Source organism: Chiloscyllium plagiosum, chromosome 10 (genome assembly GCF_004010195.1).
Source record: "Chiloscyllium plagiosum isolate BGI_BamShark_2017 chromosome 10, ASM401019v2, whole genome shotgun sequence".
NCBI lineage: Eukaryota > Metazoa > Chordata > Chondrichthyes > Orectolobiformes > Hemiscylliidae > Chiloscyllium > Chiloscyllium plagiosum.
Genome location: NC_057719.1, coordinates 41863577 through 41882494, shown reverse-complemented (window position 1 = coordinate 41882494; position 18918 = coordinate 41863577). Strand labels below are relative to the sequence as shown.

Below are 18918 nucleotides of genomic sequence, written 5' to 3'. Positions count from 1 at the left end.
TGAAGTTTCTCCACATCTATTTCGGTTTAACTCTTACTATATAACCATTAAAATCTCTATAACATGTACTTAAAGAGCATCTGAAGATATTAATATCAATTCTCAGCAATGTTATATTACATTCTCAATATGTAAAGCAATAGATTTGTCAATATTTAGTATAAATTTCCGATTTCAACATCACAGAGTTTCAGAGTGTTGTGTTTCAAACATACAATGATTTTGTTCACAAATATCTCCTTGTGTGTACAGGTTTATGATGTATGGGCTTCCTGCAATGCTCTATACCCCTGCTGTGTGGAATAATGCCAACTTTGAAATGGATTACACAATGTGCTTCATGATTCAACATGTTACTGCAGATTTCCTCAGTTATTTGAAAACACATGCAGTAGTACTGGAGCTGTGGGGTTTGCAAGGTGTGTGAAATGAGATTCAAACATTTTGCAGGCAATGAAGAAAATCTGATATGAAAAAATGCAATTTGATCCCCTGTATTGTTATTAAAACCTCAAAGCTACTGCATTATAGTGAACCAAGTGATGGATTATGCTTAGGCTCCTGTTGCAGTTTTGCTCATTTTGAATTCTCATTTTTGACATCATCAAGTGGAAGAGATGTAAACACAGTGTTGGTGCTTAACTTGAAGGAGGTGAGGAGGCAAAATTGGTCAATGGCTTACTCTAAGTGATGAATAAAGGCTAGTTCAAAAGCTAGTTCTAGCTCTAGAAATGTGGAGCAAGCTGCATGTCTGTGCTCCAGATGAGAGGGTAATGCCTGAGGCAAAGCCAAACGCATATGTATTAGAATGTTGAATGTGATGGAGTATTCCATTATTAGAAATTCCCAGTGCTTGGCTTTGTCTCTGGTAACTTCCATTCTAAAAAGACATGCAGTGCCAGCTACTCATGGACTTGATACAGCAAATGATTGATTTCCATTCTAAGCACTTCTTAGCAGCTGTAACAGCTATATTCAACATTGGTCAATTGATGTTTTCTTCTATGGATGTCTGTTTGAAATTTTCACTTTCTGTCTAAAATTACTTGGGAATCTATTACTGGCAATATTGGCTGTCAATGTATCATGTAGGATACAACACACAAGAAAACTAATTGCCCATCAGCCCAGTATCTGCTCTTTGATTGAGTGATCTAATTAAGTACATTATCCTGATCTTTTGCCACAGCCCTGTAAAATCATTTCTCTTCAGGTATTTATCCAATTTCCTTTCTGATTCTGTACATTATAATTCTGCAAAATTAGTCACCTCCAACACCCTCCTTCTTCAACAAAGAATTCCTCTTAAATTTTCTCAACAGATTAACTATTTCAGTATTCACTCATTTTACACCTTTTCCCTCACCCATCTCACTTCCTACCCCTCATTTCCCAATCTTCCTCTCCCCTCTCCAATTCTCTCTCCCTGCACTTTCCCAAAGTCCTTTGCTCTACTCTTTTCTCCCCAACCTTTCCTTTACTCTTCTTCTATTCTCCTTGTCCTCATCCATCATATTCCAATATTCCATTGCCTTCTCAATCTGATTGACCTTAAAAATGCAGAGGTTTTCAATGTTGGTCTTACTTGGTCAAAGCAGATCCATAAAATACTCAAGTGCAGAAGAAACAAGTTGATAAAGAAACGGAAAAGTAACCAAACTCTGTTTTTCAGAAGGTTGTCAAGAAATGGAGACTGAGTTTGCTCATGTTGCACTAGCTGGTAATGGTAGTGTGCTGTTGGATCTGTGCTATAGAAATCAATGGACATCTGTGCCACAGGTATGCTGAATCTGTTCATTACAAGATTTTTCAGCACTAGAAATATTAGCTTTCAGTTGATTCATATTTATTTGCATCAGTTTTCAAACATGTAGACCACTCCTAACTGTATTCCATTTCGCAGCAAGAACTAATATTTAGTGTTAGATATAATCTGCAATCATTAATGTCTTGGTGTTAAAGGCAAGGTATTAGCATTGATGGAATATTGGCTGTCTGGCAGAAGGCAGAGAGTGGGGATAAAAGGGTCCTTCTCAGGTTGGAAGCCAGTGACTAGTGGTGTTCAACCAGGGTCAGTGTTGGGACCACAATTTTTCACTTTGTACATTAATGATCTGGATGAAGGATCTGAGGGTGTTCTGGCTAAGTTTGCAGATGATACAAAGATAGGTAGGGGGCAGGTAGTATTGAGGAGGCAGGGAAGCTGGTTAGGAGAGTGGGCTAAGAAGTGGCAGATGGAGTACAACGTGAAAAAGTGTGAGGTCATTCACTTTGGTAGGAAGACTAGAGGCATGGACTATTTTCTAAATGGGGAGAAAATTCAGAAATCTGGAGTGAAAAGGGACTTGGGAGTCCTAGTCTAGGATTCTCTTAATGCAAACTTGCAGGTTGAGTCAGTAATTAGGAAGGAAAATACAATGTTGTCATTCATCTCGAGAGGACTAGAATATCAAAGCAGGGTTGTGCGTCTGAAACTTTATAAGGCTCTGGTCAGGCCACATTTAGGGTCCCATATCTCAGGAAGGTGTACTGGCTCTGGAGTTGATCCACAGGAGGTTCATGGAAATGATCCCTGGAGTGAAAGGCTTAATATATGAGGAACATTTGAGGACTCTGGGAGTTTAGAAGGATGAGGGCGGATCTAATTGAAACTTACAGAATATTAAATAGCCTGGATAGAGTGGACATTGAAAAGATATTTCCACTGGCAGGAGAAATGAGAACCAAGGGCATAGCCTTAGAGTAAAGGGAAGATCCTTTAGAGCAGAGGGTGGTGAATCTGTGGCATTCATTGCCACAGAGGGCTGTGGAGGCCAGGTCATTAAGTATATTTAAGGCAGAGATAGATAGGTTTTTGTTTGCCAAGGGGATCAAAGGTTATGGGGAGAAAGTGGGAAAATGAGTTTGAAAAACCTGTCAGCCATGATCGAATGGCGGAGCAGATTCAATGGACAAAATGGCTTAATTTCTGTTCCTTTGGTCTTATGATCTTATGGTCTTTCCTTCTGATGAAAGAAGCAGCCTCTTTTCACCGAAAGGAAATAATTTCAAACAAATTCTGTCTTTAATATGATTCATTGTTGTCAAATGTAGGATTCTGAGAAATGTAGATCCAAATTATCTGAGCAACTCAAAATGTTGGAAGAAGAGATTGAAAACCTCAAAGATGCAAACCGAAGCTTAAAAAGTGAAAACATCAAAATGCAAAGGGAACTCGAAAGGCTGAGAAACCTCCCCTCAAGCTCCGGTAATACAAACTGTTATTATTGTGCTTTGTTGAATGTTATATGTTTCAACTATCATTCATTGCCGGCAAACTAACTCCCAAACTTCTCACCAGGATTAGTTACAAATGGAGGTCCAATGAAATCCGCTAATGATCGATCTGATCAAAAGTCCCCATTTCCCAGCTGGGATGCTGAGTTTGCCAAGGCCCTCAAGACATTTTATTTCAGCATGATTGGAGTGAGAGCGAGACTAATTCACCTGAAGGAGGTCAGGCCACTGGTAAGAGTCACCTAACCCCCTTTCCACTTATCTTCTCCACCCTTCCCACTGACCAATCTTATTTACCTCTTACCTGCATCCACCTATTGCCATTCCATCTACCGTTCCCCATCCCCACCCCCCATTTATTTCTCAGCCCCCTTCCCCCTGCCCAGCCCTGATGAAGGGTCCTGCCAAAAATGTCAACCCTCCTGCTCTTCTGATGCTGCTTGACCTACTGTGCTTTTTCCAGCTCCACACTTTATCAATTCTGACTTTCCAGCATCTGCAGTCCTCACAATCTCCAAGCCACTAGTAAGTATACCTTAGTATCTGCCTTTCACTGGCACTTGCATTTGACAATGAAGCAATAGAATCTACAAACTTTCAAAGTGAATGAGTAAATGGAATCCTTTTAACTTTACATACTTACTAAGAACTCTTTCATACTTATTGTAAATGTGGAGAGACACGAATAAGGGGACCTTATTAGACAAAATATTACTTCGAAATGCATGGTATGATGATAAAGATCTAATCATGAACTATTTTTAGGTATGAATTATAATAGTATTGCAAATAAGTAAAATATGGGATTCTGAACATCCTTGGCTATAGCAGGCCTTGTGGTAGAATAGTGCAAGACAAGTCTGACATGGCCTATCTTGACTTCAGAAGCAACTTGATGCATCTTTTCTGATGCAAGGCTAGATTCTCATTAGAGCTGAAAATGTGTTGCTGAAAAAGCGCAACAGGTCAGGCAGCATCCAAGGAGCTGCCTAGATTCTCATTAGGCAGTGGTGAGTTGTCAATTGAAGGGGATTATAGATTGTTACTCGCTTTATTCAGGCCACAACTTGCTTCATTAATATTCAGATTCCCATCTTACCAAACATGCCAAATAAGCCTAATGTTGAGAAAAATTGATATGGAAGTTGGACCAAGTCCCTGATGACTTCAGCTCACCACTGGCTTCAGAGACCCTCATGTTATTCAATACCAAACAAGATCTCAAGGCATGATCCATGGGCACCAGCCATGAGCATCCCTTGACCTTGGACACTAACATCTGACATTCACCACCACTCACAATCCTCCTGGCACTTCTCCAATCCACTTTCAGGACGCTTAGACAGCACAGACCTGCATTACCGGGTGCACAGCAAAAGAGAATTGAAAGGCAGCTTTAAGGACATTGCACACACAGTGAGTTATCCATCTCACTGATTAGACCATGCTGCATCTCAGGACTGCTCATTTGCTCTCTTAGCACTTGCTCACCTGGTGCTTTACTGCATGCTGTCAGAATCCACACCTTTCCTTACCTTGTCTTGTTATGATGTACCATCATTGTTAAAAATTAGCATTTCAGCCAGAGACAAAGGCTACCAGTACTGCAATATTGATCTGTTCTTTTGTGCAGAGAAATAGACAGTCTGCTTATCATACTTGTCAGTGAGAACTTTCCTGTGCAGGGATGGGGTGAGAGTCTTGCTATACATCTCTCCCAGGCATCAATCCAATATCTAAAGTATGTGATAGCTGCCTGCGTGACAAGCACAATGAGAATTTATTCAATTGAATGGCCATGCTGGAAAGTACATAATGGCTGGTCCACAGTCCAGTCAAGGCAGGCTGTTGTCAGTAAGGGGATCCTGTACTGTCAGTCATGGGCACAATCTGCATACAACCTAGTGGCTTGGCCTCTGTCATCCATCCACTTGTGCCCAGCATGGTCAGTGGATACCTCTGAATACAGTCTGGGAAGTTGGTAATGGCCAGCCCTGTAGAATCAGCACTCTCTTTCAGGAGAATTCTGTCACGTCAGTTGGGGATCTGCAAATACAGTGGTTAGGGGTCTGGTCAGTTGTCTCTATCTGTTGAAGTCAGTCAAAAATTTAGGATGAATACAGACCTGAGGGTCATGTGTCAAATGTTGAGGAAGGTGTAAGGGGGTCCTGTATGTGCAATCAGGAGATCAAAACTAAAAGGGATGGAGCAGTCAAGGCTGGACAAAGAAAATCAAGGCATGTACAGAGATGGAAACAAGCCTGGTGCTGGGGGAGAAGCTCAATGTGTGTGGAAGGTATGGTAAGCTATGAGAGGTGGATTATCAACAGTGACAAATATGGAGGCCTACACAAGGTGTGCATAGAGGACCAAAGTAGGCATCATTAAGATGTAATGTCAGGGTTCAAGGATAAGCAGGACGGTTAGATGCAAAGTTCAATGTAATGGATCCCCATGTGAGGGATAGGTAGAAACAGATTATCAGGATACTGTGAGGTAAAGGAAGACACAGGGGATCTGAGGAAGAGCATGGTGACCAAGCAGAGCTGAGCGTGTCCACCATGAGCTGCCTTCACTGTCACCACTTGTGCTTCTCTTGATGCTAAATACAAGTGGAAAATGGCTGGTACCTTCTCAAGGGTGAGTGGAGTCAGTGTCAGTTTGATGGTGAAAGCATGGAATCCACATCTCTTGCACACTAGGACTGTTGCTATATTTAATTGCAAGCATTCCTTTACCTATTTGCAATGCATGCTGTTTGAATGTGCTCAGGCATCAAATACTGATTAAAGAGTATTTGCACCATGTCATTTGTGCTGGCAAATCTAACATTGCCATTTCAGTGCTGCAGAAGGTAACTCATAGAGGTGTAAAAATGTCAAACTACTTGTGAAACTTGCAAGGGTGCTGGGGGAGGAGCAAAGCATTGCTTTATGACTGACATGGGTCTGGAATGGGAAGGGGTTCAGAACAAAGCAGGTACCTTCCTTTTAGATGCTATAGAACATAGAAAAGTACAGTACAGATCAGGCCCTTTGGCCCACGATGTTGTGCCTAGGTTTAATCCTAATGTAAAATATAGTAACTTAACCTACACACTCCTCAACTCACTGCTATCCATGTGCATGTCCAGCAGTCGCTTAAATGTCCCCAATGACTCTGCTTCCATCACCACAGCTGGCAACGCATTCCATGCATTCACAACCTCTGACATCTCCTTTATACCTTCCTCCTAATATCTTCAAACTATGACTCCTCGTACCAGTCAATCCTGCCCTGGGGAAAAGTCTCTGGCTATTGACTCTATCTATGCCACTCATTATTTGTTATATGTTGGTCACTCTGCCAGTGTGGCATCTTCACCAAGTTGGTGACCAGTGCCCTGGTGGGGCAGATGACAGAGCCACTGAAAATGTGATTCTGTCACTTGGACCAGTCTTGGGGGCTCCTCCAGTATAGTAAGACTGTGCCATATCATCTTGACATGCTGTGATCTGTGCAATTGAAGCACGGAAGGAGGAGACATATGCTGAGGAATTGAGGGAATGGGAGCACCCTTCTGAGGAGGAGGATGTTGGGGAGTAAGAAGCTCTTCTTGAGTATGGCCGAGCTCAGCTGCACTGGGCACTACAAATCAGCAAGGACCTGATTGATACCCAGCTCCTGTAGATGAGAACTGGGTGCAGCATTCTATCATGGGGGTGTCAGCCATGCCTCTGTGCCATGAGTTGCATGGCTTTGTTGCTGCTTTACCAGGTCATTGCTGGTGAGGGGCAACACTGGACTGCCAATACTTGTCTGGGTGCATAGTGGACTTTTAAATATGACATTGGTGGAAGGGATTCCAGTCAATCAGCAGACATGTCCTGAGAGGCGAATCACTCTAGGAATGGTGAGAAAGGATTTGAATCAGGTGGGAGGGACACCTTAGGGCAAGGTAGTTAGGTTAGATATGGTAAGGAATCTCACCAGGCTTCCCTTCTAAGAAAAACAATGCAACGATCACAGAACCAAATAAAATAGATTCAGCTTATGCTGTTGTTGCAACTAATCTCAGAACAAATTCCCTTCTTTCCATTCCTGAGGTTGGCAGAACAGAGTTTTGGATTTCAAACAAATACGTACACACATTAAAGTTGTCAAGAACAAGCTAGACTGATCCATGTGAGTTCATTCAAATTAAGGAGTTATTTTATTATAAACTTACTCAAGTGAAATATAAAAGTTAATAAAATGGAAAAACCTATCTCAAGGTCATGACATACACATGCACACTTGCATATAATCAAGCAGAACAAGATTCAGGGTGAGGGAAGGTGGAATTCAAATAAAATTATATTCTTGGGTGAAGGAATTATATTTTCCGATGTTCCAGTCAGAGTTATATCTGGTTGGTCTTCTGGAGACAATCTTTGCAATCTGTAATCAGTCCTCTTCCCAGAGTCGGAAGTTTGGCACTTAAAGTTCCCTTGTTCTCCAATTCGCTACCTCTGGGTTGTATTCCAACTTGATAGTGTCACTGGGAAGTTTTTAGCTCTTCTTGCTTTTAAAAATATTATTGGTGTCTCTGGGCATCATAACCAGTGATTAGACTCTTTTGGGAAGTGGGTGGGCTCTCTGGCCTATTCAATTCCCCTGCATCCTGATGATACCAGTGAGGCCCACTATTTCAGTTTTTCACAACATCTCATTCATTTTTATATTTAATGTCTACATTCAAAGCACAATTGAATATTTTCATGCACCACCCTATTAGGCAGTGTATTCCAAAACTGACCCACTCCTTGGGAAAATGGTTTTTCTTCTTCTTACTTCTGCTTCTTTTCCCTAGCACTCTAAATATGTGCGCTCTGGTAATCAACCCAGCAGCCAATGGAAACAGTTTATGTTTATTCACTGCTCCCAAGCCCTTCATGATTTTAAAACAACTGTTATCTAATCAACTCTTAGCTTTTTCTGCCTGAAGGGGAAAAATACCAGCTCCTTGAATCTATTCACTAAATGTACGTCCTCATTCTTAAAACCATTCTGGAAGATCAATTTGATATCATCGCTGAAGTCTTCACATTCTTCCTAAAGGCTAATGTACAGAATTGGACAAAATACTCCAGCTGGGGCTGGTCCAGTCTTTTATAAATGTTTGGCTTCCTGGCTTTGTACTCAAAGCTTTATGAACTTTATAATGCTTTCTCACCATCAAAGATTTGGACACTCTCATGTCTCCTTGCATTTGGACCTTTTTGAAATTAGAATAGTGAAATATACTATTTAGTGGCATTTATATTGTTTCTGCATTAAGGTGGATCAAATTGTGAACTACTGCAGTAACCCAAATATAATCACCTACTCTAGATGACAAATTCTTCTGGTACAGTTTGCATCCATATATTTTCTAAAATCAAATAAAGAACAAATAAGAAGGGTCTTTCATCCAAATAAGCAATAAATTACCAATGTTATGTGATTGTTTTCAATTGCTGGAACTGAGTTTCCAAAAATAAATCAAAGGTTTTCTTTCCTGCAGCAATGTGAATAATAGGGAAAATTAAATAAACCAGGAATAAAGACATGGCTTGTAGTGTGTCAGATTGTGTTCTTGAATGTCTTTGTATATTTCACAATAAGAAGGTTTTCGCCTGGTGTGCTGGTCGAAAAGATTTTTTTTACAGTCAGAGGCGTGAGTTAGATGAGGTAAATTTTGTGCTTACCATCATAGGAATGGACTTATTCCAGTGTTGGCATAAAGAAATACTTTTTAACATTTGGATTATGTCATTCTTTTATCTTGGGCTGACAGTGGAATCCAAGTCTAAAAATATTGTATTTGTTAAAGAATGGTCTTTCATAATGGTTTTCATGAAGAGTGACAGAAAGGTGATGACAGAATTGAGACAGCCTCCTACTCAGCCGTGAACTCTCCCAGTTTTGTTCCCTGCAATTTGTATTCCTATTGGTGTTCATATATCTTCATCTCTTTCCATTTTATGTTAATGCCTAAAAGTCATCAACCTGAAATATAGGCCCTGATATACAGGAGGAGCATTTGGGTAGGAAGGCATGTGAGGAAGGAGGACATGGGGAATTCAGTGGGAAAATAAAAATTCAGATTGAAAAATCCTAACACTTCCATTCCCTATCGGTCTCATTGTTCACAGGCATATTAGGTTTCCTGCTGAATGAATGGCCTGAACATCAACCTCTCCAATTGAGGAGACCGGCATGCAAGGGAGCAGGCATGGAGATGACTGGCAGGATGAGATCACAGCCAAGGGCATCCTGTGGTCTGGGAATATTGAATGTTTTTGGGGCTGGGGTGGGGGCAGGGTGTGGCATCGAGTGTGATTGACAATGATTGTGATTATTGGGTGCGCTAGGATCAGGGAGAGTAATATCTGTTGTAGAAAAGGTCATGTTTGAAGAGAAATTGTGCCTGAGGGGAGCTTATGATATGGGGAGAAGGCAGGAGAATGAGGTTGAGAAACATAGCAACCACGATTGAATGGCAGAGCAGACTTAATGGGCTAAATGGCCTAATTCTGCTCCTGCATCTTATGGTCTTATGGAAGTAAGTTGACTATAACTTTAAACCTGAGTTACGAGAGTTGCTGCACTGTCTAACACTGCTTTAAGAATCATTTTGACCAAAGCTAGCCCCACAAACAAAACTAGCCATATCCTCAAATTGAAATAATGAAGACCGACTCCTACTGTGGAGATGTATAGCATGCATATCTTTGTCAATGAACAAAGAACAACACTGCACAGGAACAGGCCTTTTGGCCCACCCACCAAGACTATGCTAACACACATTGCCTTTCTAAACTAAAAGCCTTTTGCCTCTGTGCATTCTGCATTCTCCCTATTCTGTGCCTATTCATATATCTGTCAGAATGCCTCTTAAACATTGTGATTGCATTTACCTCCACCGCCTCCCATGGAAGTGCATTCAGGCACTTACCATCCTGTGTGTAAAAAATCTTCCTCTCACATCTCCTTTCAACTTACCTCCTTTTACCTTAAAACTATGTTCCCTAGTAATGGACACTTCTTCCCTCAGGGAAAAGACTCTGACTGTCCATTCTATCCATGTCTGTTGTAATTTTGTAAACTTCTATCAGGTCCCCCCTCATCCTTCAATGTTCCAGTGAAAAGAAACCAAATTTTTCCAATCTCTACTCAGGTAATACTTTCCAAACCAAGAAACATTCTCGTAAACTGTTTCTGTAACGATTCAGTAGGATCATCTTTATCAATAATCTATCTAACTTCTGCCTTAAAATATTCAAAACCTCTGCTTGCATTCTGCTTTGGAGAGAGTTTAAAATACTGACAACCATCTGTGAGAAAAAGTTTCTCCTCATTTTTGTCTTAAATGGGGGCCACATCATTTTTAAACAGTGACCCTTAGTTTGGGATTCTCCCAGAAAAGGAAATGTTTCAATTAAGTCATATGTTAAACGTCTTAGCTCCAGCAATCGCAGGCCTAGCCCGTCTGACCTTTCCTTATAAGGTCCTTATACATTTATTCAGGTAGAAGTTTGGTAACCTTTCTCTGAATTGTTCTAACTCATTTACTTCCTTCCTTAGAGAGTGAAGTTAATATTGTACATATTACTCCTGATATGATTTCACCAGTGCCATGCATAATTGAAGTATAACCACGCTTCTTTTGTATTCAATTCCCATCACAGTCAATAATAACATTCTGTTAGCTTTATTTATTACTTTCTGTACCAGAAAACTTGCATTTTATGATTCTTGCACTAGATCATACATGTTGTTTTACAGCTCAGAGCCCCACAATCTGTCACCATTTAGATAGTATGCAATTTTCTATGAAACCTGCCAAAATGGACTATTTCACATTTTCCACATAATAGAATTCTGAAGAAACTGGACTCAAAACATTAATTTTAACTTACTTACCACAGATAGTGCCTGACCTGCTGAGTGTCTCCAGCAATTTCTGTACTTCTTTTAAGATTCTAGGATGAAATTCATCATGACCCAGGAATTTGTCATCCTACAACTTCAACGATTTGCCCAGTACCACTTCCCTGATGACTTTAACTTTCTATAGTCCCTCACTTCCACTTCTTGATTTACAACAATTTCTAGAACATTACCTCAAAAAGCAAGATAATTGTTCAATTCATCTACCACCTCCTTATTTTCCATTGTTATTTCCTCAGGCTCATTTTCAAAATGACCAATACTCACTTTGTTAAATAAAAACAAAAGTGCTATGGATTCTGGAAATGTAGAATAAAAATCAAAAGGTTATGGAAGCTCATCAGAACTGGCAGTGTCTATGGAAAGAGAATTGGGTGAACATTAAGTTTTGAGTTCAATATGGCTCGACTTCTGAATTGATTTCATTAATCCTTTTCTTTATAAAATATCTGGAGAAATTATTACTATCTGTTTCTACATTTCTAACTAGCTTTCTCTCATACTCCAGTTGTTCTCTCCTTATAAATATTTTACTCATTCTTTGCTGTTTTTATATTTTGTATAATCTTCTAAGCTGCCAGCCACCTTGGTGTAACTATATACATTCTCTTTAAGTTTGACACTGCCTTTAATTTTTATCTGTTGACATGTATGATGGGTTCTCTGCTTTGATTCTTTCTTTATTATTGGAATGTATCTATCCTGAATGCTCTGGAATATCCCCTGAAATCCTGTCTCTGCATCTCTATTTACTTATCCCTTAACCTCATTTGACGGTTCACTTTAGCTAGCTCTGCTTTCATGCCTTCATTGAAAATACTAGCCTTGGATCCACTCTTCTACCCTCAAACTGAATGTAAAATCAATCATATTATGCTTAGTGCAACCTAGGTTGCCCGAACTATTGGGTCATTAATTAATCCTACTTCATTACATAATACCATGTACTCTGCTCTCTGGTAGACACCAGAATACGCTGTTTCTAAGAAACTGTCTCGATAACCTTCTATGAACCTTATTGTAAGATCCTTTTCAGCTCTGACCAAATGTCACAAAGTCTAGCACGAAGTGTGCAACACAGCCATCTGGACTCTAGTACTTTGCTGAAAAGAACATGTAAGGAAATTAGAATGATTAATTCGAATCAGACTTTGCAAAACTACTGCTAACTTTGATAGTAACAGAAGCTCCACATTAAATATAATTAGGATAAATAAACCAAGATGTAAATATTGGTTCTGTTTATTCCGACTTGACTTCAATGTAGATAATTAGAAAGGAAATTCTAATTATCGCTTGGGCCCACTTGTGCCCACACTAGGGTCACTCGAACCCACAGTGGGCCCACTTGTGTCCACACTGGGCTCACTCAAATCCACGCTGGGCCCACTTGTGTCCACACTGGGCTCACTCAAATCCACGCTGGGCCAACTCAAGTCCACACTGGGCCCACTCGTGTCCACAGTAGGCCCATTGAATCCACGCTGGGCCCACTCGAGTCTGTGCTAAATCCAATCGAGTCCATGCTGGACCCACTCATGTCCACATTGGGAGCTCAGGACCCACACAGGGCCCATTCAAGTCCACGTTGGGCTCACTTGAATCCTCGAGGAGAAAGTGAGGTCTGCAGATGCTGGAGATCAGAGCTGGAAATGTGTTGCTGGAAAAGCGCAGCAGGTCAGGCAGCATCCAGGGAACAGGAGAATCGACGTTTCGGGCATAAGCCCTTCTTCAGATTCCTGAAGAAGGGCTTATGCCCGAAACGTCGATTCTCCTGTTCCCTGGATGCTGCCTGACCTGCTGCGCTTTTCCAGCAACACATTTCCAGCTCACTTGAATCCTCATTGGGCTCACTCAGGTCCACACTGGGCCCACTCAAATCCACGCTGGGCCCACTCAAGCCCATGCTGGGCACATTTGAGTTGGTGCTGGGCTCACTGAAGTCCACGTTGGGCCCACTCGAGTCTGTGCTGGGCCCACTTGAGTGTCCACATTGGGCCCACCCCATGCCCACACTGGGCTGACTCGAACCCATGCTGGGCCCACTCATGGCCACAATGGGCTCACTTGAATCCACGCTGGGCCCACTCAAGTCCATGCTGGGCCCACTCAAGTCCACACTAGGCCCAATTGAATCCACGTTGGGCCTACTCGTGTCCACGTTGGGCCCACTCGAACCCACACTGGACCCAATCGTGACCACAATGGGCTCACTTGAATCCACACTGGGCCCACTCATGTCCACGCTGGGCCCACTTGTGTCCAAGGTGGGCCCACTCATGTCCAAGCTGGACCCACTCGTACATGCACTAGGCCATTTGAATCCACGCTGGGCCCACTCAAGTTTGCACTGGGCCGATTCGGGTCTGAGCTGGGCCCACTCAAATCCGGGCTGGGCCCACTCGGATCTGAGTTGGGCCACTCATGTCTGCACTGGGCCCACTCGAGTCTGTGCTGAGTCCACTCAAGTCTGTGCTGGACCTACTTAAATCCATGCTGGGCACACTCTGTCCATACTGGGCTCGCTCAAGTCCACTCTGCGCCTACTCGAGGCTGACTGTGGGCCCACTTGAGTCCAACTCTGTGCACACTCATGTCCTTGCTGAGCCCAGTCACCACTGCCGATGCTGTCACTGCAACCAAGCTCTTATGGTCAGTAACATAAAAGAGGCAAAAAATAGAAAAAAATGAGAAGAGAGGAAAGAGAAAAGAAACAAAAACGAAAGTGGATGGAGCGACAAGCCCTGGATTCAGAAGCCCTACTCCACTGCCACCATAATGGAAATTTTTCAAGTTAATTTACCTCCCAACTGCAAAGAAAATTTAACTAGCTTAAAAAACATGTCCAAATGGTATGTTTTTTCATTAACATTATATTCTGCATGGTTTCTCCAATAGCATACTTCAGTTATGGTGATCCCAGATAGAGGAGGTTACAATTTAATATCAGTAATGCCTTTTATTTATTCATAATAAATTCATTAAACTCATTAAATTAAATTTATATTGAGATAAACGTCCACAGGGATATAATCTACCTCCCTCTGTGTGCCACTTGCTGGACAAAACTCAATGGAATTAGAAGACTACCATAGAGAAAAAATATAAAGATGACTTTGTTGGTAAATTTCCTTTTGAGTAGTGGATATGGAAGGAGGATTTTTAAATATGTTTTGAATATTAACAGGGCTTACTTATTCACAAAACTGATCTGATTGATGTTGACAAGCAGGAATTATACAAAAAATATGCTCCCACCTATGCAAGTGTGACCTTACATGCTCAGGATTTACCCAGATATGTAAAATACAAAGGACAATGTCAGGCAATGTCAGTGTGACACAGTTGTACAGTGTAAGCCAATTATTTTGTGAATATGTAATTTACCCCTTAGCCAACCAACCTGTGACTGGAATTGAATTTACAATGAAATATGGTATTTTAAGATTATGAAAGACAAAGAAAGGAAATGTTTCAATTTGAAAAGGCTATATATAACAAATACTAGACAACAGTGTTCAAATTTAAATATTGGAAGAAAGGTATAAAGTACAAAGAATACTTACTTAAGAATTTAAGAAAGTATTAGACAAAGAAATTCAACTCACATAAGAAAGCATGAAGCCTCCAAAATTGAGTTGGACTATTACAGATGAACAGAATATAGCAGATTATAGCAATGGATTCTTCAGATCACTTTTCACAGAGTTACAGACAAATACTAATTGTAATAATAAATTGCATTTATACAGCATAATTAACATGCTTAGATATTCCAAAGTTCTTCACAGTAACATGTTAAAATAAACTGGATTTTGAGCCAACAAAAGAGATATTAAAATAATTGACAAAAAGTTTGTAAAAGAAGATAGTTAAGGAGCAGTTTGAAGAGGAGAGAGAGTGGTGGAGAAGAGCAATCATTGAGGAAGGGGATTTTAGATCTTAGGGTAGGCTGGATACTGAATGTACTATCACCAAAAGTCTGACAAACTCGCGGAGTTAGAGCAGGAGGAGATTACAAATATAGGCAAAGGGAGGTCATAGGAGGAATTTAAACCTGAGAATGAAAGTTTTAGAGTTGATATTAGATAAACCTAAATGTTCTAAAATACATATAAAGAAATATATCATTGCAGAAACTTGAAGGATGAAATGCCATATTACTTACATTGTATAATTCTCAGCGAGGTGAAGGAAAATATTTTCACTTTTTTTAAATATCCTAGATGTAGAGGAAAGCAAATATTCAGAATTAAAGTAAGACTAATTAGAGTTGGTTAACATAATATCTACAGTGTATGGTGGATTTTAAGTATCTAGAATGTGCCACATAACACCAGCAGATTTTTCAGCGCTCATATCATAAGTCAACTGTGAAAGCTAAATCACTTTTCTTCCAAACTGGTTGTAATTTTGTTTTCTATGCTCTGATGGATGCTGGCATTGCTGGCTGGGCCAGCATCTATTATCTGTCCCTATTGCCATTGAGAAGGTGATGGTGAACTTGAACCTGCAGGTAGACTGACAAAACCATTAGGGAGAGAATTGCAGGATTTTGACCCAGTGACAGTGAAGGAACAGTGATATATTTCCAGATCAGGATGCTGAATGCCTTGCAGGTGGTGGTTTTACCCTGTAGCTGCTGCCCTTGTCCTTCTAGATGAAAGTGGTCATGGGTTTGGAAGGTTCTAGATCAGGATCTTGGGCTAATTTGTGCAGTACATCCTATGGATCATATATGCTCCTATTACTGAGTGTAAGTGGTGGAGGGAGTGGATGTGGTGCCTGCTTTGTCTTGGGTGGTATCAAACATATTGAGTGTTGTTGGAGCAGCACCCATCCAGGAAAGTGGGAAGTATTCCATCATATTTCTGATTTGTGCCTTGTAGATGATGGACAGGTTCTGGGGAGTCAGGAGGTGAGTTACTCACTGCAGTATCCCTAGCCTCTAGCCTGGTTCTTGTAGCTATTGTAATTGTACAGTGAATCCAGCTGAGTTTCTATTCAATGGTAAACCACCGCATCCCCCAACTCCACTCCCTGACCTAGGATGTTGATATTGGGGGATTCAGTGATTGAATAGAATAGAATGTCTACAATGTAGAAACAGGCCATTTGGCCCAACAAGTCCACACCAACTCTTCGAAGAATAAACTACCCAGACCCATTCTCTTTCCCTATTATTTTACATTTTTACCACTGACTAATGCACATCTCTGAACACTATGGGCAATTTAGCATGGCCAATTCACCTAACCTGCACATCTTTGTGATTGTGGGAGGAAACCAGAGCACCCAGAGGAAACCCACGCAGACAATGTGCAAGCTCCACATAGACAGTCGTCCGAGGCTGGAATCAAACCCGGGTCCTTGGCACTGTGAGGCAGCAGTGCTACCCACTGAGCCATTGTGCCACCCTTTCATGTTAACTCCATTGATTGACAGAGCTGTGGTTAGATTGTTTCTTATTGGAGATGGTCATAGCCTGGTAGTTGTGTGGCATGAATGTTACATGCCATTTGTCAGCCCAAGCCTAGATATTGTCCAGATCTTGTTGCATTTGAACATGGATGGCTTCAGTAATTGAGGAGTTGTGAATGGTTCTTCTGGTGGAGGTGTTAGGATTCAAAAAGATGGTTCAAAAATTTGCATTAGAGCACTTTTCCTGAATGCCCACAGCATTTGAAATAAGGTAAATGAGTTGACGGCACAAATCATCACAAATAGGTATGATTGAGTGGCCATTACAGAGACATGATTGCAGGGTGGTCACAACTGGGAGTTAAATATCCAGGGAAAGGCAGACAAGAACAAATGGGAAATGATACTTAAGGATGACATCAGGGCATAGTAAGAGATGAGAGATTTTCTCTGGAGAAAATGGTTGAATCAATTTGGGTGTAAATTAGAAATAGTAAGGGGAAAAGGTCACTGATGGGCATAGGCCATCAAATAATAACATCATGTTAGGATGGGCAATAAACAAAGAAATAACTGATGCATGTAAAAATGGAACGACAATTATCATGGGGCATTTTAACCTATATATTGATTGGTCAAACCAAGTCAGTCAAGGCAGCCTTGAGGAGGAGTTCATAGAATACATCTATGATATTTTCCTTGAACAGTACGTAATGGAACCCATGGAACAGTACGTAGGCTACCTCTGTGTAATGAGATGGGAATAATTAATAATCTCATAGTTATGGATCTTCGCAGAAGGAACGATCACAGTGTGGTTGAATTTAAAATATAGATGGAAGGTGAGTAGGTAAAATCCAATACCAGTGTCTTGTGCTTAAACAACTGAGACTACAATGGGATAGGATGAGGAGTTGGCTAAGGTAAACTGGGAGCAAATACTATATGTTGGGACAATTGAGGAACAGATAAGGACTTACAAAGCAATTCTTCACAGTGCCCAGCAAAAGTATAAACCAGTGAAAAGGAAGGACTGTAGGAAAAGGGATAATCAGCCATTAATAATTAAGGAAATAAAAGAGGGTATCACATTGAAAGCTAATGTATACAAAGTGGCAAAGATGAATGAAAACCTAGGGGATTAAGAAATCTTTAAAGATCAACAGAAATCCATGAAAAATAATCATAAAGCAAGTTAAGGTGGGTTATGAGAGTAAACTAGCTCAGAAGATAAAAATGGATAGCAAACATTTCTACAAATACATAAAAGAGTGGCTAAGGTAAACATTGATCCTTTAGAGGATGAGAAGGGGGATTTAGTAATGGGAAATGAAGAAATGGCTGAGGTGTTGAGCAGATATTTTATGTTGGTCTTCACAGTGGAAGACATAAATAAGATGCCAGTAATTGATGACATGGAGGCTATGGCAGGTGAGGACTTAGAAATAAACACTATCACTAAAGAGGTAGTATTGGGCAAGCTAAAGGGGCTAAAGGGAGACAAGTCTCCTGGTCCTGGTGGAATGAATCCTGGGGTACTAAAAGAGATGGTGGGTGGAATAGCAAATGTGCTTTTGGTAATTCACCAAAATTTGCTGCTTTCGGGGCGGTTTCAGCAGATTGGAAAACAGCCATTGGTATGCCACTATTTTAAAAAGGAGGGAGACAAAAGGCAGGTAACTATAGGCCCATTAGCTTAACTTCTGTAGTGGGTAAAATGCTTGAATCTATAATTAAGGAAGAAATAGTGAGAAATCTGGATAGAAATTGACCCATTGGGCAGATGCAGCATGGGTTCATAAAAGGCAGGTCATGTTTAACAATTTACTGGAATTCTTTGAGAACATTACAAGTGCAATGGACAAAGGGGTACTGTTGGATGTGGTATATCTGGATTTCCAAAAGGTATTCGACAAGTTGCCACACAAAGGGCAGCTGCATAGGATAAAGGTGCATGGCATTATGGGTAATGTATTAGCATGAATAAAAGATTGGCTCACTAACAGAAAGCAAATAGTAGAGATAAATGAGTGTTTTCTGGTTGGCTAGTAGTGTGCCTCAGGAATCAGTTGCTTACAATTTACATAGATGATTTAGAGTTGGGGACTAAGTGTAGTGTGTCAATATTCGCAAATGGCACTAAGGCGAGTGGTAGTGCAAAGTATGCAGAGGACACTGAAAGTCTGCAGAGGGATATAGATATTTGATTAGATTACTTACAGTGTGGAAACAGGCCCTTCGGCCCAACAAGTCCACACCGACTCGCCG

At 40.8% G+C, this 18918-nt stretch overlaps 1 protein-coding gene across 10 annotated transcripts in view; it reads left to right on the top strand.

Moving 5' to 3' along the window:
• LOC122553559 (kinesin-like protein KIF28P) overlaps positions 1–18918 on the top strand; it is a 102813-nt gene that overhangs the window by 65674 nt on the left and 18221 nt on the right. For 8 of the 10 annotated variants that reach the window (XM_043697552.1, XM_043697547.1, XM_043697549.1 and 5 more), the window contains 4 exons: positions 253–419; positions 1673–1779; positions 3094–3247; positions 3341–3507. In XM_043697552.1, the coding sequence (XP_043553487.1) occupies positions 253–419; positions 1673–1779; positions 3094–3247; positions 3341–3507 (595 nt within the window). The remainder of the gene's footprint in view (positions 1–252; positions 420–1672; positions 1780–3093; positions 3248–3340; positions 3508–18918) is intronic. The other 2 variants (XM_043697545.1, XM_043697551.1) reach the window with 2 other exon arrangements.